This window comes from Ambystoma mexicanum, chromosome 5q (genome assembly GCF_040938575.1).
Source record: "Ambystoma mexicanum isolate Mex_15411 chromosome 5q, UKY_AmexF1_1, whole genome shotgun sequence".
Taxonomy (NCBI): domain Eukaryota; kingdom Metazoa; phylum Chordata; class Amphibia; order Caudata; family Ambystomatidae; genus Ambystoma; species Ambystoma mexicanum.
In genome coordinates, this window is record NC_090933.1 from 409,698,019 (window position 1) to 409,723,191 (window position 25,173).

Genomic DNA, 25,173 nt, shown 5'->3' on the forward strand with positions numbered 1-25,173 from the left:
CCTCTCTTGGGTAGACTAAACTCTTCCTCGTCTCAGTATTTGTACTATGCTGCTCCCTTGGGTTGACTAGATTTTTCCTCGTCCCAGTACTTAGGATTTTGGTTACATGACACACGTAGATGGGGTGACAAGGCAAGGGTTGGGTAGGTGAGGGATTTTGGATTGGTGTATACCACGTTCTCACGAGATGTTCTCCCTGATCTCCAGAAGGGGGACTGTCCCCATTTTCTTTTTTTTGACATTTTCGAAACTCAAAGGTAAGCAGACCATACTAAACAGTGCCTCAGGTCAATAATTTTAAACGGTGTTAAAGAGGGAAAAGAATGAAAAACCAACAGAGTACATTAGTATGGTGCATGATTTCACAGTCCTTTGTTCATACCGCCTCACATTACAGGTAAGGGTGTAACCATTAAAGTCATAGTCCGTATGGAAAGAAAAAAATGGAGGTGGGGAGTATCCAATATACTGTACAGATAACTGATTACGTAATCTTGTTGAACACAAGTCTCATTCCCCTCTGTTGAAGTTCACAGTGGTTTATCGTCAGAAGGGTAGAAAGCAGTGTTAACCAGTGCCTTCAATGCCTCGAAAAGGATCCCCACTTCCCCTCCGTGAACAATGGCATGTCCCCAGGCCATTGTCTCAGCTGTGCTCCAGTGCTGCATTTCCTTTAGCCATACTTCATACAGTGGGCCCTTGTTTGATTTCCAAGTCATGGCTATACATCTCTTACCGAATAGGCTAAATCCATGAACCTGGTGATGTGCTTGCATTTACTATTTCTGGTGTACATACCCAGTATACATTCCTGCGGTTTCCATTTGTATCTGGAGATCCCTGCATTTTCGCATGTGCGTCTAATTCTGGACCAAAACCTTTGTACAGAATCAAATTCCCAAAATATATGTATTGCATGCGCATCAGCTCGATCACATCTAGGGCAGGTGGAAGTCACTTCCTTATTAAATTTAGCAATACTAGCTGGGGTTAGATATGTGCGATGGAGGACATTTACCTGTAGGAGTCGGAACCTTACATTTCTCGAGACATGTTTGCCATGAATGAGCGGCTATGCCCACTGCCTATCCGTAACTTCCTCCACCAGATCTGCCTCCCATTTGGCTCTGAGCTTTGCGTGGTCTGAGATCATGCTATCCACCAAGGCCTTATATATCCTGGACACCTGCCTCCAACCGTCTGTTAAATCGTGCATGAGTGTAAGGAACGTATTGGGTTGTGGTTCCGTTTGCCAATCAGGCTTGGCTCGTTTGGTGAATTTCATTAACTGCATGTACCTTAGGAGACCTTTTTTTAGGGTAACGTCTGAGAACTCTGTATATTCCACTCTCATACATATCTCCCCATGTTGCTATACCAGTGTCTTCCCAGCTCCTCGCCCCTCAACTCCTGCGGTCCCATCGCGTGTTGATCAGTAAGGAGCTATGTGAGGAATATGGTTCTGTAATCTTTAGAATGTTCATGGTTCGGTTCCAGATTTGTCTACCTAATAACAGCAACAGTGGGTGCCGTGTCTGTCTATTTACAGACTGCCAAACGGCGTCCCACAGTTGTACGGGTCGGGTCAGTGTCTCCAGTAAGGTGTGTTCCATGTTAGGTTTGTCTGCTAACCATTTAGCCGTGAAGCAAAGCTGTGCCGCCAGATAGTAGTATTCTAATTTTGGCAATTGTGTTCCACCTTGTTATGAGGGGAGTGTCAGTATAGCTGTAGATAATCTGTGTCTTTTGGGGCACCACAGGAAAGTTCTCCACGTGGCATCCAATTCCCCTAAGCAGGAAGCCGTTATATAATAGGCAACGTTTGTGAATCCGTATAACAATCGCGGCAGTATAATCATCTTTGTAATGGCCACATGAGCGAGAGAGGTAGCCAGGACCAAAATACCATTGATTTCTTGACTACTCCTACTGCTCTTAGTATATTTAGGGCGTGTGTTTTTTCTGAAGAATGCGCAACCTTTATACCCAGATACCTGAATGATTTGTGTTCCCACTGCAATCCCCAATTACAGTTTTTGGGTCAGTGTGTTGTCATTTAGTCTCGCTGAGGGGAAGAGACATGATTTCTGCTTGTTAAATGTGATCCCAGAGAACTTTGCAAAATTGTCCAATATTTCTAATATCAGGGAAAGATTATGATGTGGTTGGGCCAAATAAAGCAGCACATGATCAGCATACATCGAGAGTAGATGTGTAGTATCGCCTATGCGTATCCCGGCCTCTAGGTATTCCTGCCTGAGGTATACAGCAACAGGTTCCAGCGCTAATATGTAGAGCATTGTAGAGAGAGGGCACCCTTGCTGAGTCCCTCTGTACATCCCATAGTTTGGATACGTAACGCCCAGTTCTGACTCTGGCTGTGGGAGAAGTGTATGGTATTTTAAGCCATCTTCTGAAATGTGCCCCAAACACAAACCTTTTCTGAGCAACTTGTATCCATTCCCAATAAACAGAATCAAAAGCTTTAACTGCATCTACTGATGCCACTACATAATGTTCCGGACACTCATTTGTCTGCTCAGTGACGTGTTGCAGTCTGCGTAAGTTCAATGTTGTGTTGCGGCTTGGAACTTAACCAGTTCGATCTGGGTGTATTAATGTCGATATGTATTGCCTGAGCCTGGATGCCAACATTGTGGTCAAGAGTTTCACATCACAATTTAGCATGGCCAATGGCCTATATGAATCATATACATTTGCGGGCTTCCCAGGTTTATGAATGGGAACTATCCACGTCTCTCTCGTGTCTGGAAGCCTCCCAGTCTCAGTTTTCCTCAAAGACCTTTCAAAGTGTCGGGGCTACTATGTCTTGATAAGTTTTGTAAAACTCTGCAGGTAAGCGGTCACTACCCGGCATCTTTCCTGAGGAAGTTGCTGTGATTGCACTTTCTAGTTCTTTTAGGGTAAAGGGTTGGTCTAAGAGGTCACTCTGGGCAGTAGTGAGTGTGGCGATCCGGATTTCTGTGAAGGCTTCTTCTATGTTTTCTATAGGTACTGAGTTGTTGTAGCTATATAACCTGACGTAGTAAGTGGCGAATATGTCATTTATTGCTGATTGCGCTCGCCAAGGTTCCCCGGATTCATCTTTCAATAAAGTAATCAGTGTTTTGGGATGTTCCCTACGGCATAGCCAAGCAAGGAGCCTCCCTGATTTGTCCCCCTCTGTGTGTGCGCACGCAGTGCTGGCCGTGTGGTCAAATTTGGATAAGCTCTCCCAAGTAGATTGGTAGTCTCGCCGGACGTCTCGAAGGGTTCGCTCAACATCTCTCCCCATAGGCTGTCGTTTCTAGCTCTCTTACTTTACATTTGAGAGCTTCAAGCTACACCCGCAGTTGCCTTAGAACTCCCCCGGCAATAACCTCTCCTCTGGTGACCACCTTAAGGGTTTCCCAGACAGTTCTATGTTTCTTGCTGCCGTTTTCCTTGAGGAAGAGTGACAGTGTGTCCCTTAGTTGTTCTCGAACTGCCAGGTCTGACAATGCATCAGTAGGCATGCGTCATGTTGGGACTGCGGCCTGTGGTGCCTCAAATTTCCACGTCACAATGAAACGGGAGTGGTCGGATGGTATGCAAGCAGTGTATTCAGCATCAGCAAAGTGTTGTAGGTGCTCAGCGCTCACAAAAATGTAATCTAGCCTTATGTGAAGGCCGTGTGGGGAGGAATAATCAGTATTCTCGCAGGTTTGGGTGAATCTCCTGCCACACGTCTGCCAGGTCCAGTTCTGTCAATGCAGTGTTGAGGTCTCTCGTTGCCGGGTGTGCCTGGCACCTAGGGAGTATGGACCTGTCTTGTGTGATGTCGTTCACGCAATTAAAATCACCACTCCATATAAAGAAGACATCGCTGTGTGGGATTATGCAAGCTGTAAGTGTTGGTATGTATGCTGGTATAGCGTGGTTTGGGAAGTATGAATAAACTATAACTACCCGCACGTTTCTTATATACCCTTGTAGGATGACGTATCTGCCTTCTGTATCCGATTCACAATTGAGAAGCTGAAAGGGTAGTGAGCTATCAACCCATGTGAGAACGCCTCTTGCATATTTAGAATATGGGACCCCAAATACTGTGCCTCACCAATATTTTACTACAGATTCTTGTTCCTTGCCAGTCAGGTGGGTCTCTTGCAAGAGGGCTATCAAGTTCTTTTTGCAACTTGACCCTGTTTCGCATATACGTGCTCAGACCCCTGACATTCCATGTAACCATTTTAATCTGCGTCATCTTGTCGTGCATGTATTGCTGGATGGGGGGGGGTGTTAGTACTGTGTGTGTCAGGACGTGCTGGGGTGTCAGATCGCAAGCAATGTGATACCTGATTTACACAACAGTTGTTTCCATCCCCTCTCTCACTCATGCAGTATAAAGAACAAAGGATGTCTAGTTTCAGCTTGGTTCGGTAGAACAAACTAAACTCCAAGAACCAACCCCAGAACGCGGGGTTCCAAGTGTGCCCAACTGTGCCCAACAGATAAGTTCTGCTCGGGCCTGCCGGTGCTCGCTTCTCAAAGCAGGCACCGGTCAAAAGATTCAGCCGGTGTGACCCGCCAAACGTCCATATGGATCGGGGGTGTTAGGCAGAATCCTGTGCAGTGCCCTTAGGGACCACTACACACAATTAAGACTACAGGTGGCAATACAAGTTTTACCTTTGGTACAAGCCTGTACTACTGTGTTAAAGTGGTAGCAATAGCGGAGCAGCCAGGCTTATCTCAAGAGTATATGAGCAGTAGCAGAGATTACACACAGGGACCACAATGACTGTGACTCAAGCAAACACTGACCCAAGGTTTCAGGTAAAAAATATAAGTACATTTATTTTTAAACCATTTGTTATAAACACAACACTTCTATTAGATTCAAAACCAAACGTAAAATACACTACAACTAACCAATTCACTTTGTACGGTATAAATCAAGGTAAGTACCCTGTGTTTTTTAAACAGACCGGTATTACGAAACAAGACACGTTACCGTGAATCCGATTACGATCACTTTTTGACAGTTCGGTCTACTAAATAAACACGTATCCGCGGCAAGAAATGTTACTGGGGCAAAAACACACTTAGCATCTGAGATACCCAGAGGGAATTGGGGGCAAAAATCATAGGCAATATATTAGTTAGGCCGACAGAATCGAAGAACACTCATCGACAGGAATTCAAGAGTCAAAGGGCCAGAGCCAAAGTCAAGTGACACCGGGTGCCTGTTGTCGAGGATCACACAGTCGGACAGTTCAGGATTCAAAGTAGCCAAGAGTACTTTGATGTTGTCAATGTTTTCGGAAGCAAAAGTTATAAGAAGGAGAGAAAAGTAAGGACAAGCCTTCAAGAAGAGAAATAGGGATTCACCCAAATTCCTCAAGCAGGACACAGTACCTTTTTCAAAGAACTAAGCTGGTGCCACGGTAGTTGTTCCTGGTAGTTTCCTGCAGACCCACGATTCCTGGAGCTTCGGCACGAAGGAGGATGATGAGGGGGTCTGCACCACACAGGGATGAGGCCGGCAGCAGCGACAAAGAATAAAAGGTGTGCTCCTTTAAAAACAGGAGAGGCTCTTCAGGTGGCTATCCGGACCACTACAGCAGTGTGCAGCGATTTCGACCACAAAGGGATTCCTCTGACTGAAGAAGACGAGCTGGTTATCCCCACCAGGCTCAAGGGAAGAAAACTCCAGTCTGGATCTTCTCTTAGTCGTTGAAGGGTAGATAGCTCAGGACTGCAGCAGGGCTTCACCGGTACGGGATAGTTGCAGCAGTCAACCTCTCCTCCGCTTCTCTTTGGTTTCTTGTAGTTCCAGTGGCGACTCTGACTTCCAGCCCAAGAGACCTGCCTTTTATGCGAAAATCCCCCATTCACACAGCATGGCTGTCAATCACACAGCAGGGGGGTTGTCCAGCCCGGACAACCATCTCGGTCAATCATGAAAAAGTGCAACTTGGGTTTCCTAGGATACCTTGTGCAGTGGGTGACTACACCCCTCCCTCACATTCAGCCTACCTAGACACCCAGGTGCCTAATGGAGGGCTCCTTGGCAGAAGCCTGCCAAAAGACAGTGAACAAAGAAGGCAAACCTGGTTTGCCACGCAAAGTAAAACACAAGAAGGAGTTTAACAAAAAGAAATGGTGAATAAACCACACCGGAGCCAAAAGAAAAAGTATTTGGTCAAACGGGTAGTACAATAGCCTACAATACTACCACGTTTATATAAGATAACCGCAGTAGAAAAGTTTTGGGTAGATACCACTGCCACCAGCCAATTCTAATTGTTAAAAGAGCGAAACAATGCTCTAGGAGGTACAGATAAAGTTTTGGGTAGATACCACTGCCACCAGCCAATTCTAAATGTTAAAAGAGCGAAACAATGCTCTAGGAGGTACAGATAAAAAGGGCTAAGAGTTAACCCTTCCAGAACTCGATGTTAGATGGTGTGTACTGGATCTGTGGTTAGATTGACTAAGTAAAGTTAATGACAACTTTACCCTTTTCTGGGGACAGTAGTCATCCTCAAAAATGGAGTCGGTGGGAAGTCTCAACGACATCCCTGTGTCACTGCACTGAAGGTGCTGTGTAACACACAAGAAGGGGGCCACTGAAGTGGTATACTCCAGAGCCCACAATCATACAAACAGGTAAAAGACACATAGCAAAACATGGGTAAGAGTGGGGGAAAAGCTCACACTCTTATCAAGTGGAAATAAATAACTCCAGAGATCCAGCAAAGCTGCTGAGGGACTCACTAGGTAAGGGAAATTAGCCATGAAATGAGAATTCTCCCTAAAATGGGGCAGGGGATTCCTTTGGAACTCAGTGGGCTAGGTCTCTGGCTCCGGCATGTTCACTACTCTTGCAACAGTTTCGATCCAGTCTTGTCTCGGTCCATGGTGCGGTCTGAGGAGTTCTGTTATCAATGTCCATATGTTTCTGACAGTCAAGAGCAGCGTTGCTTACCAACTTCAGTATCTAAATGGCCATGCCCTTTGTCCCTTGCTGCACAGAGTCTTCATGCGTATCAAGGTTATAATGCTCTAGCCACATTGTTGCTGCTTCAGAAGTCTCAAAGAACCTGGTTTTGCCCTCATATATCACCTTGAGCCTCAAAGGGTATGTGAGCATGCTTCTTATTCCTTTTTTACGGAGTCTGGCTTTGACTCTAATGAACTGATTTCGCTGTTGTTGCACTAGTGGGGCATAATCAGGATATATGGCTACCTTGGAGCCACCGCGTTCAATCCCCCGCACCCCCCATCTCTGGAGAACTGCAGCAGTACTTCCCTGTCACGAAAGTTCAGTATTTTAGGTAAAATCAGACAGGGGTGTGACCCAGGTGGGGGCTTCTTCTGGAGGGATCTGTGTGCCCTCTCAACTGTGAATCCCTGTGTCAGCTTTCCTGTGCCAACCTCCTGCAGAAACATATTTTCAATATAGGTAGTGGGATCCCTGCCTTCCATGTCCTCTGGTACACCAAGGACCCTAACATTGTTCCTGCGGGAACGACCCTCTTCATCCTCAGCCCGCTGCTCAAGAAAGCAGTTTCTGGTTTCCACGGTGTTCAACCTCGCAATTAGATCGGTAGTTATGTCTGTAGTTTTTTTTTTCAGCTGCACCTCAACGTTCGTGACTCGCTCTGCCAGGGACCTCACATCATGTCGTAGCAGTTGCACATCTAGTTTGACCTCTTCAATCTTATGTTCCAATGAGGTTCTGAGGGCAGCAATCGGTGCTAGCACCTTGTCTTCTTGCGGTTCCTGGGTGTGCATCCTTGACTGAAATTTCAACGCCTTTCTCAACTGCAGCTGACGCTTTTACCTTCCTGTGCCTTGCAAAGGAATCCATTATGGTGCCTTTCTGCTTATGTTTGGAGGTGGGCATATCAGCTACACCTGTGGTCTATTGTCCGTGCTGTTGTTGGTCGCGCCTAGGTATCTCACTTGATTGTAGGCGTGGCGTGCTTCTCAATGACGGGCTGTATGTCGCACCGTTTATATCCTTAAGCCTCCCAGCTGCGGTGTTGCCCTTCTAGTTGCGTCCCAACCTTCAGCAGGTCTGTTCGGGTCGTACCGGTGAGTTATCAGCTGGTCAAGGCCATGTGCAGAGGCAATTGGTATCCCTGCTATTCCCAATGTAGTCTTCTCTCGGACTGCCTAGTCACCGCTTGAGCTTGGGTAAGAATTGGGCCATGCCTCCAATCTGCGTGTGGATAATTAGATCCTTGCTACGTATCAGGCGTTCCGACCTGTTCTTTGATGGAGGTCAAGTCTAGTATTCCAGGACAGCTAAAGGCGTTGCCCAGATCAGTTCCCGCTGCTGCTAAGGAAGGTCTGTCAATCTTCCCTGAGCCCTTTTTGTATGGTTCATATGCAGGTTACCCCCACTCAGTAGGAATTTATTGTCCCGTGGCTGGGAGCAAGAGTAGCCTCCTTAATGCCTGGTATTGGGGTGGTACCAGCTGTGGGGAGCCCTCAATAGTACGCTGCTCCGCAGTGCAAATGGCAAGTTTTGCGTCGGGCGCAAGTAATTGTGAGTTCCTTAGAAGGCGCCCTCAGCGTCCAGCCACGCACACGACAGAGGGAAGCACCTAATTGTTTCGAGGGGTCCAGGCCAAATCCTCCCAGAGAATTGGTGTGTCTGTTGAGCCCACGTTATTTGGCATGCAGGGCTCGAGTAATGTATCATGCAGGCACTCAGGGCTCAGAAGGTGTAGAGGGCGGGACCACCTTTCTGTCTGCACAATCGTGGTGCTCAGGAGTACTCTTTATTTAGCACCTCCCCTGTGTAGCGCAATGGTAGTGGCGCAGCCTCCAATGTCTTAAGGGGTAGAGACCAGGCTCCTCAGATCTGCTATATGCCTGTTTGCAGTAGGGGTAGCTATTGTGTGTCAACTGTGCTATCAGGGATGGTAGTGGGAATGGATCTGTTACCTGGCGGCCATCTGCAGTGTGGTCACAACTCTCGCGGGTCGCCGCGCAGAGTCCTGGCCGTCTTCAGTTCCCTTGTCTTGCGACAGTGTTTGCTCCCGTCTGAATCCACGTAGCTTCTCAGCCTGCTAGGTGCTGCTTGATGGCCGGATGGTCCGGTGAACTTCACTCCGTTTGTCCCCCTCACTCAGGGCTCTGCAATCTCATGTGCCAATTTCCCGCCATTCCCCGACTCGGCGCGAGGAGCCACACATCCAGGAAAGTAGCTCCACATGCAGCCTCCAGTCAGAGGGTGCAGCTCCGCTTAAGCCGCCAGGCCGCTCCTCAAATCTCGCTTGTCCTACGCCACGGACCCACTTGCTGCGCTGTCGGCGATCTGACCCGGCTCCAGGGAGGGGGGGGGGTCTGCACCTCCCACAAGCGCTCCGCTGTGCCCCTTGCAGCTGTCAGCTTTCCTCCTTCTCGCTTCTCCTTATCGTGGCTGTATTGTGTAGCGCATACTTTGGCCGCCATTTTGGCGTCTTCTGCTTCCCACACTCGTTCAGACTCTGAAGTGGCTGCAAACACGTCCCACACACTTTGGTTTGCAGCAGCAGAAGTTGTCAGGTGTGCGCCTCAACAAGATAGTGTAGTAAGAGGCAGTTTGATCACCGTTATCAGGATCTTTGCAAGTTAATGTTAAAGGCCATTTGTACCGCTTACTATCACCACCGGAGTGTTCCCCTGGCGCACTCATTATAAGCCAGAGCTCAGCGGACCCACAGCCTCATGCCCTGAGCCCTTGGCCACGCCCCTTGGAGTCTCTCCCCATGAGATCCTCCTGCTGAGTACCACCCCCACAGGGACTATTGGGTAGCGGCCTCACCTCCCTCGCCTCATGGGAAGGTGCTCCCCCCTAGGGGAGAAGTGACGATATCTAAGGATTTGTCACACATCCAAGGATTTGCCACATATCCAAGCCTAATATGCCTCTAGTAAGTTAAAAAATCACAATCTATTTTCAGGCCACAGAAGAAATGATAGAACGAGACGCCTTGGTTATTGAGACCAGCATAACAACTAATTTAGCCTGCTTAGGAAGTAAAACGACCCAAGAAATTGTTCAGCACTTATGTCTTGTGAATGCTCCCAACTATCCATCCAACTCAGCCACTGAAACCGACACTCTTTTGGTCTCTGAGGATGGCCCTGGGTTAGTAACACCGCCAATGCCAATTTTCATATATCACAGGATAGTCCACAATTGGGGAACCAGCTTCAACCCCCCAACCTTGCCTTACCTATAGAAATGTTAATTAATGAATTTGATTTACATAGGGTGGATGACCCTTCAAATAAGTCTTTCGACCTCTCCACGTTAATTTCAGTATAAATCCACTCTGAATAATGAAGATTAGCCCCTCAATCCGAACCTTAATACATATATTGACGATAGAAGATTTTGTAAACAAGAATATTGTCATTCACGCAATTACAAGCACTTGACAGTTTGTTAACTACGCTGGTCAGTGCTTTTTAAAAGTTACAGTGCACAGCAGCCGCCCGTACCAATCTGCTTACTACAATTATTGAGCGTCTCTCTCCCAAAAGACTTCTTGCTAACGTTGCATGTAATACGAATCACTAGATTGCTGAATTGTCGCCTTCGATCGTTACAGCCATAGCACTGATTAAGGAAACTAATGATGTTTGCAATCCTGGATGTGAAAATGACGACATTAGTTGGGCGACTGTTACTGGAGACGAAGTGCTCCCTTTAAATAAGCAGATTATTAGATAACCATCCTCCTCATGTAACTAGGATCCAGACAGTGGTGGATATCAGTCGTTATCCTTCCGGCTGAACACCAACCAACACTGGCACATTGGATGGTGATGATTCTGCCCAGGAAACTATTCACAAGCAATTCTCCTCCTCTTCACCTCGTTCAAGGCCTGACATCGCTCACTCACCGCACCTGCCTCCAAGATTCTTTGCTGATATTGCCCACAAGAGTAAACGAAAGTATCCCTAGCACCAGACGTCTACCCCCAGAGACTAACAGATGCACTGGCATTGCAGCCGTTGATTGCAGGGCCTTCGGTTACGATTAGGAGCACAGCCCCTTACTCCACGCACTTTCGCACAGGAAGACGTATATTTACATTATTTATTTTGATAAACTTTTCTGTTTGGATTTCCTAATTCAAGGTGTTTGCAATGGTTTTAATTATTGCCAAGATATAATTAGTATGACACCTAATGGAATGCAGAATAAATGCCCATTGTTTGTGATCTATAAACCTAAGCATTCTAATTTTTGCGTTGCACGTTCTGTGCCAGTGACTCTCTGCTTTGTCCTTTCTACTTTGCACGTTTTTAGCCTTTTTATACAAAAATAGTAAAGACCCTCAAAATGGGACATGCCTAGTTCGTGTTCTGTATAAGATTGTATTTAGAATCAAATAGAAATATATGGGAACATTCGGGGGCTCACATTTGCCATTTGGTCCTAGGGGATATTGTTTGTCGGATGTTTTCTTGTCACTATCTTAACATTTTATTCATCATTTTTTGTAGCATTGCAGATGAAGGTTTCAAAGCTGAAAAAGGAGAGATGTTTGTAAGTATCCATGCTCAGAATTGTTTTATTATATTTATACTTTAGACATTGGCCACGTCGTAGCTACACTTTTGAGTCGCTGATCGCATACTAAATAAAAAATGTTATTGCAATTACGAATGACCTATTTTTGCTGTTTTTTTTGTTTATAGAAACGGTAGTCCATAATTCTAAAATCGGGTCAGTTCGCAAGTTCAGTATAAAAGTGTATTTATTAATTGCTTTAATATGTGCATTTGGCATGACAAAGATAACAATTCACATTTAAATTCGCGTTTTATTGGAGTGTCTACAGGGATGCTTTAGCACAGTGCAAATTTCCGGACTCAAAGTTTGGATTAATGGTTGACATATATTGCCGCTGAGTTGAAACATAATTTCGTGGGTGCCATGTGTTGTATCTTGTTCCCTCCTCGTGTTGGTGTTTGCTTGTCACGTCAAAGGGAGGAATGTGTGTTGTATCTTGCTCTCTCCCGGTGTTGATGCCTGCCTGACCGTGATGATGTCAATACAGAATGTTGTGTGAGTGAGAAGAATCTTTTTGTTTGTCTGAGAGTTCTCACCTTGGGAGTTGGAGATGTAGCGTGGGTGGTGGGAGCCGGTGGGCTCTCCCATAAGATCTTAACTCCTACAAGAAGTCCGTCACTAGATCAACGACCTGGGAGCCAGAATTGATGGGACGGAACAGGGTCTCGCAAACATCGCCGAAGAGGTCAGACAAAATAGCAAACTTTTGGAATAGGTGGCCAAGGTGACTCGCAATTTGGAGATGGAGGCGGAGGACCTGGAAAACAGCTCCCAAAATCTAATATCTGAGTGAAGGGCCTTAGTGAAGCTACCCTAGAGGGAGACCTAAAAAGCACAATGCAGCAATGCTTCGGGGACCTACTGACGGACATGCGTCCAGGGGACATTCTAATGGACTGCTTACATAGTGGGCCCAAAAAGGTTGGGGCCAGGCCTGTGGCCTCGCGACGACATGGCCGCATTAACATCTTACGCTGTAAAGGAAAACATATTGAGGGCGGCCAGAACTAGCACAAAGATTAAGGTGAATGGTTCCCCTGTCTAAGACCTAGTGCAGTTCACATTACAAAACCTGAGAAAGATGCACCCAGTGACGACAGCACTCCAAGCTAAACAAATATCATTTAAGTGGACCTTTCCATTTGGACTCCTCTTCACGTGGGAGGGCAGACAACCGAGGGTGAGCACGAGCGAACATGGGCTGTCGGTTCTGAATATGGAAGGAGACCGAATGACACAAAGCTCTACAACGGCTCCCACGAAGCACTCGAATACCTTGGAATGGTCCAGAATTCGCAGAAGGAGAACCAGTAGAGAAAGAAGGCTTCAGGGGCCCCAAGGCAAGAAAGGGACACCAGGACCCCCAGACTGAGATGGAACCGCAACCCCCGGCCCTGCATCTATGACAGAGAAAACAATACAAAGAAACAACGATGGGAGGGAAGGAAACATACCGGTAACACACTTGGGAACGGATGGCAAGCTACTCCGGGCTGAGCCGGAGGAATATGGTTAACTGTTTTTGGAATCACCAGAAGGGTGTAGTTCACTCCTCGTAGGGGTATCACTGGGGTTATTCTAGGTTCGATACTCCAGATTAGAAGCTGGGATGGTTTTTTGGACCACAGGCCCTGACCGGTGTAGGGTGGGGGGGGGGGGCGATGGGCAAGAGGGGGGGGTAGGGGAGTTATGGTGGGGAGAGGAATATTCACACACGAGATGCACTAGAGTACATAGCATCAGGGCAAAGAACCAGACATACTATATGTGCCACAAATACACAAGGAACGATGGCTACACTATACTATCCTGTAATGTTAGAGGGTTGAATTCCCCGGTAAAATGCAAAAAGGTGGAAAGGCAGGTGAAACGCATGAAGGCTGACCTTGTAATGCTTCAAGAAACTCACATAAAAAAGAGCTGACAAATCAATTCCACATTTCTATCACTTCACGCAAATACACAAGGCGAAAGCCCTAGGGAAAACGGCAGGGGTATTGATTGGGCTTAGAGATACACTACAAGCTGGGGTTCAGCAGACTGAGAGACCACCAGGGGCGGTATGTCTTCTTAAAAGTATCTATAGATCACAAACCACTGACCCTAGCCACGGTATACTCCCCTAATGTGGGCCAAGAAAGGTTTCTTCAGGACACCCTACAGAAGCTAGAAAAGTTTGCAATAGGGGAGATTGTTCTAACAGTGGACCTAAACCTAGCATTGAATCCCGAACCAGATAGAAGTGTATGCAGAACCCAGGGGCATCAACCAGCTTCCAAGATCCTTAGAGAAGCCTTTGATAATCTCACTCTAAGGGATACATGGCAACATACAAAGGAATTGGAAAAAGGGTATACTTGCTTTTCACATGTACACCAAACATTGTCCAGAATAGATTGTGTGGATGACACCAGCAATTCTGGGGGAAGTCGAGGACATTCGGGTAGGGGCTGTAGCGCTATCTGACTACTCCCCAATGACAGTAAAAGTGACAAGACGGGATCAGCACAGGGCGACTATATGATCTTGGGCATTCCCCCTTGAAATATTAGAGGATAGGGCAAGAGCAGAAACCATATGGGAAAAAATAGAGTATTTTCAATAAAACAACACTCAGGAGGCCTCACAGGAAAGGATCTGGGATGCCTTTAAGGCAGTAAAGAGAGGGGAAGCTATTACGCTCCAGGCTCAGAAACGCAGGTTGAGAAAAGCGATAAAGGAGGAACTAGAGGCCCAACTAAAGGAGGCAATGCTAGAGGTGACGAGAAACAAGACCAAAGCTGCTACGAAGCAGCTGAAGGTGATTACAAGTCAGGTCGAGTTGCTAAGGACCCGGAGTGCAGAAAAAGCTCTGCTGTGCATACGCCAGCGATATTATGTTGGTGCCAACAAGGCAGAGGGAGGCTAATAGCGAGAAAAGTGCAAAAGGCGGAAGCAAAGCGTACTACAGCAGGTATTAGGTAGCAGGATGGGATAACAGCAAAGGACACAGAGACAATTATAAGATCCTTTGAGACACTTTATGGGAAGTTGTACCCCTCATATTACCCTGATTGTACCGCCGTGAAAGATAACTTCAACAAACAACCACCACCTGCGCAAAATCACTCCCTCAGATAACGAACATCTGGAAGAGGATATAACTAAGGAGGAGGTGGATGCAGTAATAAAAGACCTTCCCTGCAATAAAGCTACGGGACCAGACTGATTCCCGGCAAGTTTCTATTAGAAATATACCCAAAAACTGAGCCCCAGATTGGCAAAACATTTCAATTCTATAGGGCGGGTGGCCGGGGGGGAAGGGAATAGTAACAGTCAATGACAGAGGTGAAAGTAGTGATATTTCCTATACCCAACAAAGATTTGACGGCATGCAAGACGCTAAGATCTATACCGGGTACTAGCGGCTAGACACGTGCCCCTCCTTCTGGATCTGATAGGTACGGACCAATCTGGTTTTATAAAGGGACGCCATACCTGGGACAACCCTAGACGAGTGACACACCTGATAGAGAAGGTGGGAGTGAGGCGTGAGCGGGCACTCCTACTAGCACTTGATGCCGAAAAGGCCTTCGACCAGGTAGATTGGCCTTTTTTGATAGCTCTCTACAAGATGGGTCTAGGACTGAAGTTTATACGGATGGTGGAGGCGAACTACGCAGACCCCTTAATGAGGCTCTCAATTAACTCCCACTTTTCAAATAAGATCCCCATCACACGAGACAGGGATGCCCGCTGTCACCCCTACGGTATGCTATGTATATAGAACCACTCTTGGCTACAATTAGAAGTAACCCAGCGATTCACGGTATAAGGTTCTGGGGGGGAGGAACATAAAGTAGTGGCCTTCGCAGATGACATGATGCTGACCCTGACGGAATGACACCTCTCTCCCAGCCCTGGTTCAGGTGGGTGTCCGAAACCGGGAGCTTAAATCGGCAGGGCCATTCAACGTGGCAAAGGGCTCCATCACCTACCTAGGCATAAAACTGATGCTACTAATCTCCGAACTATACGAAGCAAATTACCTGACACTCCTAACTAAAATAAAGGAGGACCTCAATGTGTTTGTTTTGGTTGGTTTGGTTTATTTATTTGTAATGCGTGCCAGACCCAGGAGTAACCGGGCGCAGTAAGGAGAATATGCAAAGCTCAAAGTGTTGCAAAGAATTACAGTGTTATATGGAATTACATAATTTACAGTGATAAAGAGAAAGGTATGTACAGGCTTAGCAGGAAGCAGATCTGATCAAGAGATTGAGGCATTGCTTTAAAACAAGGCAGTCGGTTATATACAATGTTACTATAATTATTTGCATTTATGGTAAATCTCTAATAATACATATATACATTCAGATAAAGTAGCATAACACAAGTGTCTAGCAGTACATTACATATTTTTTATCATTGAGGTGTTTGATAAGATTCATTCTAAAGTGTGAGAAAGGTTGGTCTGTTCTCAGGTTGTGTGGCAGAGCATTCCACCATTTAGCTGCTAGCACGGGGAAGCTGGTGCTGCCAATTTTAGCAAGTTTAAATCTAGGAATAACCAAGCAGTTGGAGTTGGGAGTTCTTGTAGGCCTACTAGAGGTTTTTATTTTTATTTTGTCCATCGGGTAGCTAGGAGCAGCGTTGTTGAGGGCTTTGTGCATCAGGGAGATCATTTTTAGATGGATTTTATTGTCGGTGGAGAGCCATTTGTGTTGGAGTCTGATAGAGGAAATATGTTCCCTTTTATTTATGCCTAGAGCGGCTCTTAGGGCGTTGTTTTGTAAGATTTGTAGCCTTTTGGTGATCGTTTTGTTAGCGCCACTGTAAAGGGCATTACAATAATCAAGAAGGGATAATATTAAGGCTCTCGCTAGGATCATGCAACTATCGTTAGATAAAAAGGGTTTACCTGCTCTTATTAATTTTCAAGTGTAAGCTGTAGTGGAGGCTAAGGAGTTAACTTGTTTGGTGAAAGACATAGTGGAATCAAGATAGAAACCTAGTCTTTTTACTTCTCTCGAAACCTTGATACTATTGCCATTGTAAGGCATCACTCCGACAAGGCAGCTGATATAACCAAAATGCTAGTCTTTATTGACTTTTGAACAGCTTCAAGTTATAGCAGGTAAAAGGAAAAAAAAATAAAGAAATTAATCTTTTCAGTCAGGCTTCCAAGTATTCCTTCTTAGTGCCTGGGAGGCAGTCCTTGTAAGCTTCCTTCTGCAATATGGACTAAATCTGGGCTTAGTCCTCGTAAGCCCAACGGTAATAGGCTCCTGCTGCTTCGCTTTCCAGTTGGTTCTCCAAAGAAGTGGAGAATTCACCATTAGTCCTACATCTCTCTCTGGTTTATATAGGGGTTGGACACTTCTGGTCCAATCAGAGTCCTTTACCCAGCTAAGCCTTGATAAACCCCCCACCCGAGCTCCACCCCCTTCTTTCCTTGAGGCCATTCGCCATGATGCACTACACCCGCGTGCCATGAGGTAAGGATTCTGGTGTGTATTGGGGCTTCGTTGTTCCTTGTTTTGGGGAGTGTTATAGTTGACTTTTAATTGTCTTTCTTGTGGCAATTCATATGGGTTTTCCGCCCTTTCCCGAGCCATGGTTGTGTGTCGGCGTGCCGTCTTGATAGCACCCAGACCTTTCTCTGCCGCGTGCGGAGCCGGTGGTCACATTCCTCACTGGGGCTGCATGCCGACATCACGAAACCCGGGTCTCTCTCTTGTCGCGGCGCACAGGCCAGGCTCTGGCCGTCTCCCTCCTTGTTCGCCTGGGTCCTGACCACAGTCGCGCTCTTGATTCCAGTCTCCTCCCTCCTCTGTTTGCAACCAACTGTGCAGTCACCCACAGCCGGCTTTGGTTCGAACTGAGAAGCGTGCAAGCCGCAGTCGGCACCCCACCACATCTCCACCTCGGAGTCCACCTCCTCCTTCCTCACGGCGCCTTCCTCCGACTTCGAGCCGTCGCAGCCATCTATGTTAAACATGGAGTAGTCCTTGCCTAACTTGTTGATATTGGCCTGCGTACCCAGGATAATCAACTCGGTCTTATCATTCAGGCAGAGGCCGTGGGATGCCATCCATGCCTGAATAATGAGGTACACCCTATTCACCAACTCCCTGTCCTTACTGTGATCCCCAGAAAGCGGGAGGAGAATCTGTGTATCATCTGCATAATTAGTGTAGGTGATACCTAGAAGGTCCAGATCATCGAAGAGGGGTTTAGTGAATATGTTGTATGGGGTCGGTAAGACACAAGAGCCTTGGGGGACTCCGCACGTGATTGGTGAAGGGTCGGCTGCTGCCGAAGGGGAGAAGACTCTCATTGTTCTCTTGTTCAAAAAGGATTCAATCCATTTAGTGGCATGGGTGGAGAAGTATGCAGCAATGTCCAGGTGTTTGCAAAGGACCTTGTGGTCCACTAAATCGAAAGCAGCTCAGAGATCAAGTAAAAGGAGTAGTGCTGTCTTACCTTGATCTCTCAGTTCATCTATTTGGGTCTTTAAATCAATGAGGGCAGTTTCAGTTCCATGGAGTGGACGGAAACCAGATTGTCTAGCTCCCAATAGGTTATGTAATTCAAGGTGTCTTTGAATTTGTGTATAGGCAACCTTGTCTAGTATTTTCAGTAAGAAAGGTACCGTAGTGATGGGCCGATAGTTGGTGGGGATGAGGGGGTCTAGGGTCTGCTTCTTGAGAAGCGGGAGCACCCATGATTGTTTTAGATTAGCCGGGATGTTACCTGTGGCGAAGGAGGCGTTTATCAGTTTGGAAATGAACGGTGAGAGGTCTCTGGCAGCGTCTTTTATTAGTTGTGCTGGGCAGATGTCACCTTTTGCAATTCGAAGGTTTGAGGGAGAGGATAGTTTTCTCTACCTCTAGGGTGGTAGTTTTAGTGAAGGAGAATTTATTGGAGGGGTCGTTGGTGGTGCATTGGATGGTGGCTTATTTGGGAGGTTTAAGGATTCTTTTTTTAGTTAGATTTTGTTATGCAATGTGGAAATTTTGTTTGCTAGGGCAGTTTGGATATCTGTACACCAAGTCTGGTCCTTAATACAGGTATCTGGTGTGGCAATAGGAGACTCAAGTTCTTTCAGGATGGAGAAGAGTTCTTTAATGCTTGAGTTAGAGTTAGCAATGCGATCATTGTAAAAGTTACGCATTGCTAGGCAGATTTAATTTTTGTAGTGCCGAGAGATGTTAGTTAAATTAACTTTACTCTCCTCGGTTGGACAGAGTTTCCAGTCTGATTCGCATTTTCTTTTGGTTAAGCGTAGGGCTTTAAGTTCGGGCGTGAACCACTTGTTTAAATGTGCCTTGGGTTTGCTTGTTCGCATTTTAAGTGGGGCGACTTTGTCCATAGTAGTAAGCATGATATTATTGTAGTCGTTGACCAATGCACTGGGGTCGAGGTTGTCTGGCAGTGCATTTAAGGTTGGAAGGATCAGGGGAATAATATTATCCACTGTAATATTCTTTTTGTTTCTTGTGGGGCAAGGTGGAGCCATCTGTAGGACTGGACTAGGTGGTTTAGTGGTTAGTAGGTCAAAAGCCACCAGGGAATGGTCGCTCCATGATAGGGGCGTAATAGAGGAGACTATGGCAGAGCAGTTGGAATCAGCGACCCAGTCAAGTATTCTGCCCTTCACATGGGTAGGGGTGTTGACTTTTTGGGTTAGTCCTAAAGTGTTAAGGGTATTGGCAATAGTTGATAAATGAGCATCTGCTTGGTCATTGAAGCCAAGGTTGAAGTCCCCTAGTACCAGCAATTGTGAGGTAGTTTTGGTATTATTGGACAGAAGGCTGTGCAAATCCTCCTCGAAGGTTCCAAGTGGACCCGGTGGTCTGTAAATTAGGTGGATATATAGAGTTTGGGTATTGTTTATGGGGATTTTCGCAGTGAGAGTTTCACAAAATTGCATGGTTGTAGCAGGGTCTAATCGTAATGATAGGTTTATTTTGGATATAATGGCGATTCCACCTCCATTGGAGCCTTCTCGGTCCTGCCTGGATATGGTGTAACCGTCAGGAATGGCCAACATGAGTGAAGGACCTGCCGCATTGTGTAACCAGGTCTCGGTTATAGCAATAAAGTCTAGATTAGCTTCTATAATTAGGTCAGCTAGGTCGATGGCGTGTGCCACTAGGGATCTTACATTGAGGAGTGCTTCCTTAAAGGAGTGTCCTTCAGGGTCCATTTTAGTTGGGGCAGTATTTGATGAGTTAGTATTTGTTTTGAGCTTGAAAGTTTGGATATTTATGTTCACTGGTAGGGAGTGAGGGGGATTGGGACCATTGCATATCCTAGTATGTTGGCCTTTCAATGTACGCTTTATAGCAGGAAGGGATCTTCTAGGTGGCTCAAAGTTTATTGAGTCTGGCACGTAATTTGAGGTTTCTCTCATGCGTTAGAATGGGCTGAGAGGTATAGGCTAGTTGGCCTGGTATGGCCTGGTGCATGGGGCTGGTATGGCCAGAGTAGTTAAGTACCTTAGGAGTGCTAGGTGGGAGAGGAGGCGTGAGAACTGACTTGCATAAGGGGAATTCAGTATGGCACTTCTGGGTACTAGGGGCAAGAGGCGCGGCCATGGCCATTATGGTATAGATATTAAGTAAACTTGACATAGTGCAAAGCTATCACTGGTGACTAGCAGTGCCACTTGGTGTGGGCAGACTAAGATTTCAAGCGGTCTAAGTTACGAAGTGTCGGATAACTTTATAACTAAGAACAGGTAGGTAAAATGGCTGGGTTCATTACCAAATGGGGCAGAATCTATGCAATCTAGATGCCATTCACTAGTAAGGGCACACATCTACAAGGCACAAACAGACAAGTTGAAGTGCTACTATACATTTTACCAAATGGGGCATCAATCTAGGTGCCATTAACTAGAAAGGGCACAAATCTACAAGGCACAAACAGACAAGTTGAAGTGCTACTATACATTTTACCAAATGTGGCAGAATCTGTGCAATCTAAATGCCATTTACTAGTGGGAGCACAGGTTAATATAGCAGAATCAACAACGCTAAAAATGCAGGTTTATTTTACCCAGTGAAGCGACACATTCTGGATGGCATAAGTAGGCTGCACATGCTGGGTATGGTCAACACGGTAGGTAGTAGATGCAGGTCTGTGTATAGACCGCCAATAGTGCTGTGTGCAATAAAAGTTTATAATGTTGTTTGGCTCATAGGTGAATCAGCAAGTGGTAGTGTACAGTACCTTTGGTTGGCGCTGCTGGGAGTGGGGCTTTGGTTGGGCAGGTGTTCTGGCAGAAGGCCGGGAAGGCCAGGACAGGCTTCGACAGGCACTGGCCTTGCTGTTGAGGGCCTTCCTGGAGGTGGGCCGGCTCACGCCTCCGGTCGCGGGTTGGTGGCCAAGAAGGGAGCCTCAGCCAATGGGGCGACGGTAGGCAGTGCATCTTCAGGCTGTGGCTGCCGATCCGAAACCAGGAACCGCCATCTTGGAGCGGGTCAAGCCGCGTGTAGGCTGATGGTGGGGTTGTGATTTCAGGCACATTTGCTTGTGCTTTTAAGTTGTATGGGCAGCATGTACACTAGCATACAAAGAGTAGTGGTGTGGATGATTACCGCGCTGTAGGCGCTAAGAGTAATCCAACTCGATGAGATCACGCTGCGGTCGGGGAAGTAGCCAGCAGGCTTACCTCATGCAGCTGGTGCGAGATGGGTGCGCGATGCCGGAGCCACACCCGGAGCTCCTGCTCCAACGGTGATCGAGGGCAACAGTTGACCCCCCTTACGAATCTCCTGTTTAGGGAGAAAAGCTACAATAAAAATGATCGCACTGCCAAGAGTGCTATACGCCTTCCATGTGCTCCCCATTGCAATATCAAAGACGTTTTTCAAATTGCTTGATAGAATCATATCGCAATTCATATGGCAAAAAAAAAAAGGTTGGCTATGGAAACCATAACGACCCGCAAACCGAGAGGTGGACTGGGACTTCCGAAATTCATAAAATATTATGAGGCAGTCCATCTCAGGGTAATAAGGCAATGGCTCTCGGAAGACAGAACTAGGCAATGGGTGAGGATGGATCGTGCAGTGGCAGGTACACCGCTTGCAGGGCTTTTATCGCTAGAGAGACCACACCCCCCCCCTATGTTGGGCGTAGTTGGATACTATCGGCAACGTGCAATTTTTGGGATCGACTATTATCGAAAAGGCATCTTTCATCGTGGCCTTTTTCCTTCACCCGCTCTATAATCATCCACAATTTTCTCCTGGGACTAAACGGGATGTTCTGAAGATGGAGGGCAAAGGGATGTATGAAAGTTGAAGACATGATTGGGGGGGCGAGGGGGAGTTATGACATTTGAGGAGTGTAAGGCTAACCTGGACCTGACGGAAAGAGACGGGCTGGAATATTACCAATTATGCCACTGACTGATGCAGCCCGATATCAAAACGGCAACTGCGAGAACTCTCACACCATTTGAGAAATTCATAACGATGCACTCGGGGATAAACAACTAATTTCACACCTGTACTCCATCCTGATGGGGGAGGGATAAGACCCCATTTGGCCATACATGAAAAGATGTGAGAAGAAAATGGGGGAGTCAATACTGGGATCACATTGAGAACACCTTTGGGCCAACATCACCAAGCTTACAAGGTCTATACAGACCAGAGAAATCTGGTACAATGTCACTATACACCGGAAAGACTAAATGGCATATATCCAGACACAACCCAAGAATGTTGGAGAGGGTGTTCCGGGAAGGGGGACTAGAGACATGTTTGGTGGGAGTGTCCGGCGCTAGAGCTCTTTTGGGGAGAGCTGAGCAACCAGGTACAACAGATGGTCAAAGACCCTCAATAGTATTCCCCTAAAGAATGTTTGTGTGGGATAATGGATCCTGATTTGCAAATCCCCTACGGAAAGGCTTTATCATACTAGTGATAGCCGCCTGGCTTGTGATTGCTAGGAAATGGAAAGAGAGGGCCCCCCAACAAACATTGAGTGGCTCCATAAAGTATGGAATATTGTGGCCATCATACGGAATCCAAGGAGAAAGGGACAAATTGAGGACCATTGCGGCGAGACACTGGACTTCCTTGGAGGGGATTATGTGCAACAATGGTGCCCCCAGAACCTGAAATGTTGAACATTACGTAGGGAACTTGTATTAACTACTCTATGTACATGCAACTATCCTGATCCTCGGTGTGTGGAAGTTGGAAGGGACAGGGGTGGGATGGGGGGGAGAAGGGGAGGGGGTAATGCTTGTAAAATTGTCTTGAAAATCAATAAAAACAAGTTTTTTAAAAAAAGATCGTAACTCCTTCATTTCTAACACTTAATGATGAGACCTGATTTCCTGTAACTAAATAAACTACTTATGAAGATACTTGCTGCCTCAATAACGGACATACCCACTGCTTACATTACAACACCGTTCTCCTAAAAAAATTGTTATGATTAGGGGCAGACTGTTCATTAATCTCACCAGGCAAATATTTTGTTAGCATGCAGAATCCAAGTGTCTTAAGAATCAGGTGTTCCCAACATGGCAGCTGCCTGGTTCCACACACTTTCACCCCTAACCATTATCAATGTGAATCTTGGAGGTAAGCTGTCTTCTTGGTACATTGCTTGCGAACCACCGCTCCTATTGATTCCCTCTCCTCTTTCCATTTGGGGTTGCAGATGCCCTCAATCTGCGATCTCCTTATCTTGCTAGGATGGTGGGGTAGCCAAGGGATCTTGGTACAGACACAAGCCAGATAATGCTGGGTCTGGGGGCAGCGTCGGGAGGATTCTTTCACTTCTTCCATCGTGCCACATATGAAAGGTAAGGGCTTGCCACATGGCCACCATAGATTTTTCTACCGGGATAACGGAATATAGCCATCACCTATAAACCTAGAGAGGCAAAGAGGGACCTGCACTATGACAAGAAATAACATGTGTGACAAACCTCCCTGTCTTCCTTCAAGGCCTCTACTCTCATACAGTTGAGAACAGATCGGCTAATGGAGTCGACTTCGAGAGCATGATTAGGTGTGACCACCAAAGAAGACCTTCCGACTAGCTAGCACCAATATCAGAACTGCAACCCATACTCATGGGATGAGCCCACCAGCAAGTCCCAACACTAGCTGCTTGAAGATACATCCATAAGTTCCCTCACCCCAGAGAGTGGCTGGAAAGGTGTGCCAGGGGTGGCAGGTAGTGAGGGTACCACCCAAGGGAAGGAACAAGCCAATTTAATTTCCAACATGATGGTTGTAAGCCATACATGAGGATGGAATCAAAAAGCCAAGTCACATCACAGCTACCACACAGGACTACCCTTACACCAGATAAGAGAATGGAAGGGTTGCCAAAGCCCTATAAAAGTCAGGGCCTGTACCAGAAGAAGCTGAAAGTTAGGAGTAGGAGGAAGAGCCCATGTAGAACTGGCTTGACAGGTGAACCTAAGGAGCTGGCACAAGAGCTGAAGGCAGGAGACTGCAGGAGAACCACTGGAGTCTAGCAAGAGTAGGAGACCGGAGGCTTGTGGAGAGGCTCAGAAGGCTGGAGTAATAAGTCAGGAGCCTTCAGGGAAAGCCCAGTAAACTGGGGATACCTTTGTGTCAATACATGTCAACTCTTGGAGAAGCTGGCCTTCTCCCAGTTTATCTACCACACTGAATCTGTTGGTTGGCTCCACGATCACCTGTCTGGCTTCAGAGAAGCCAGAGGCACGGAAACTGCAGTCCTGAACATCCGTGAAGACGTGCTCTCTAATCTCGATTCCAACTCTCCTTCCGTTCTCATCCTTGTTGACCTTTCCTCTACCTTTGATACGGTCAATCATGCCACCCTTATAAATTGGCTCTGAGATACCCTTGGCATCACAGACCTGGCTCCGGACAGGTTGACCTCCTTCCTCTCTGATCGACCTTCCCAAGTTCAACTTGGCCCTTTTCTCTCCTCCATCACACTCTCCACCTGTGGTGTCCCTCAGGGCTCTATCCTCTCGCCATGGCTCTTCAATATCTACCTTGACCCACTAGCCCATTTGATCTCTGCCTTCTCTCCTAACTTCCAGTGTTATGCTCTCCCTCTACTGCCTCCCAGGAGATACAGTGAGCATTCATTGCAACCATTGCTCTGGTTGCAGGTGGTGCTGCGAGACACTGCTTCCAACAGCTCTCTGCTTGTCTTTCTCCCGTGCACTGCAGTTTTCGTTGATGGCTGCAACCTGCTGCTCCCAATAACAGTCAACAGGGGAGACCGTATTAGATGTCAATTTTTAAGCTCAAAACAGAGTATGCTCCAAAAACGTAGCTGCTGCAGACGTTACTCCCATCAACATTAGGGATGTTGGCAAGCACAGTGGTGAACATTTTTGGGGGTATCGCAGCCAATCACTAATCATCACAGTACCTTGATCTGATGTGAGCTTCAGTATCTATAGCAGGTTTTGAATATAAATTTATCTCAGGTGTCCTCCAGTACACTTTCTACCTCATCACCAATGAAAGAATGAATGCTAAATAGAAAAGAATGGGCACAATTTGAACCAAAATGTTTTCACGTACTAAACACATTAATCTAATACACAGATTTAACATTAAGTCGATGTTGATTTCTC

The 25,173-nt window shown here is 46.6% G+C and overlaps 1 protein-coding gene across 3 annotated transcripts in view; it reads left to right on the forward strand.

The window, feature by feature from the left end:
• Positions 1 to 25,173, forward strand: part of RBBP8 (RB binding protein 8, endonuclease) — a 2,310,314-nt gene that overhangs the window by 545,256 nt on the left and 1,739,885 nt on the right. For all 3 annotated transcript variants that reach the window (XM_069620894.1, XM_069620893.1, XM_069620895.1), the window contains exon 3: positions 11,501 to 11,543. In XM_069620894.1, coding sequence (XP_069476995.1) covers positions 11,501 to 11,543 — 43 coding nt within the window. The remainder of the gene's footprint in view (positions 1 to 11,500; positions 11,544 to 25,173) is intronic.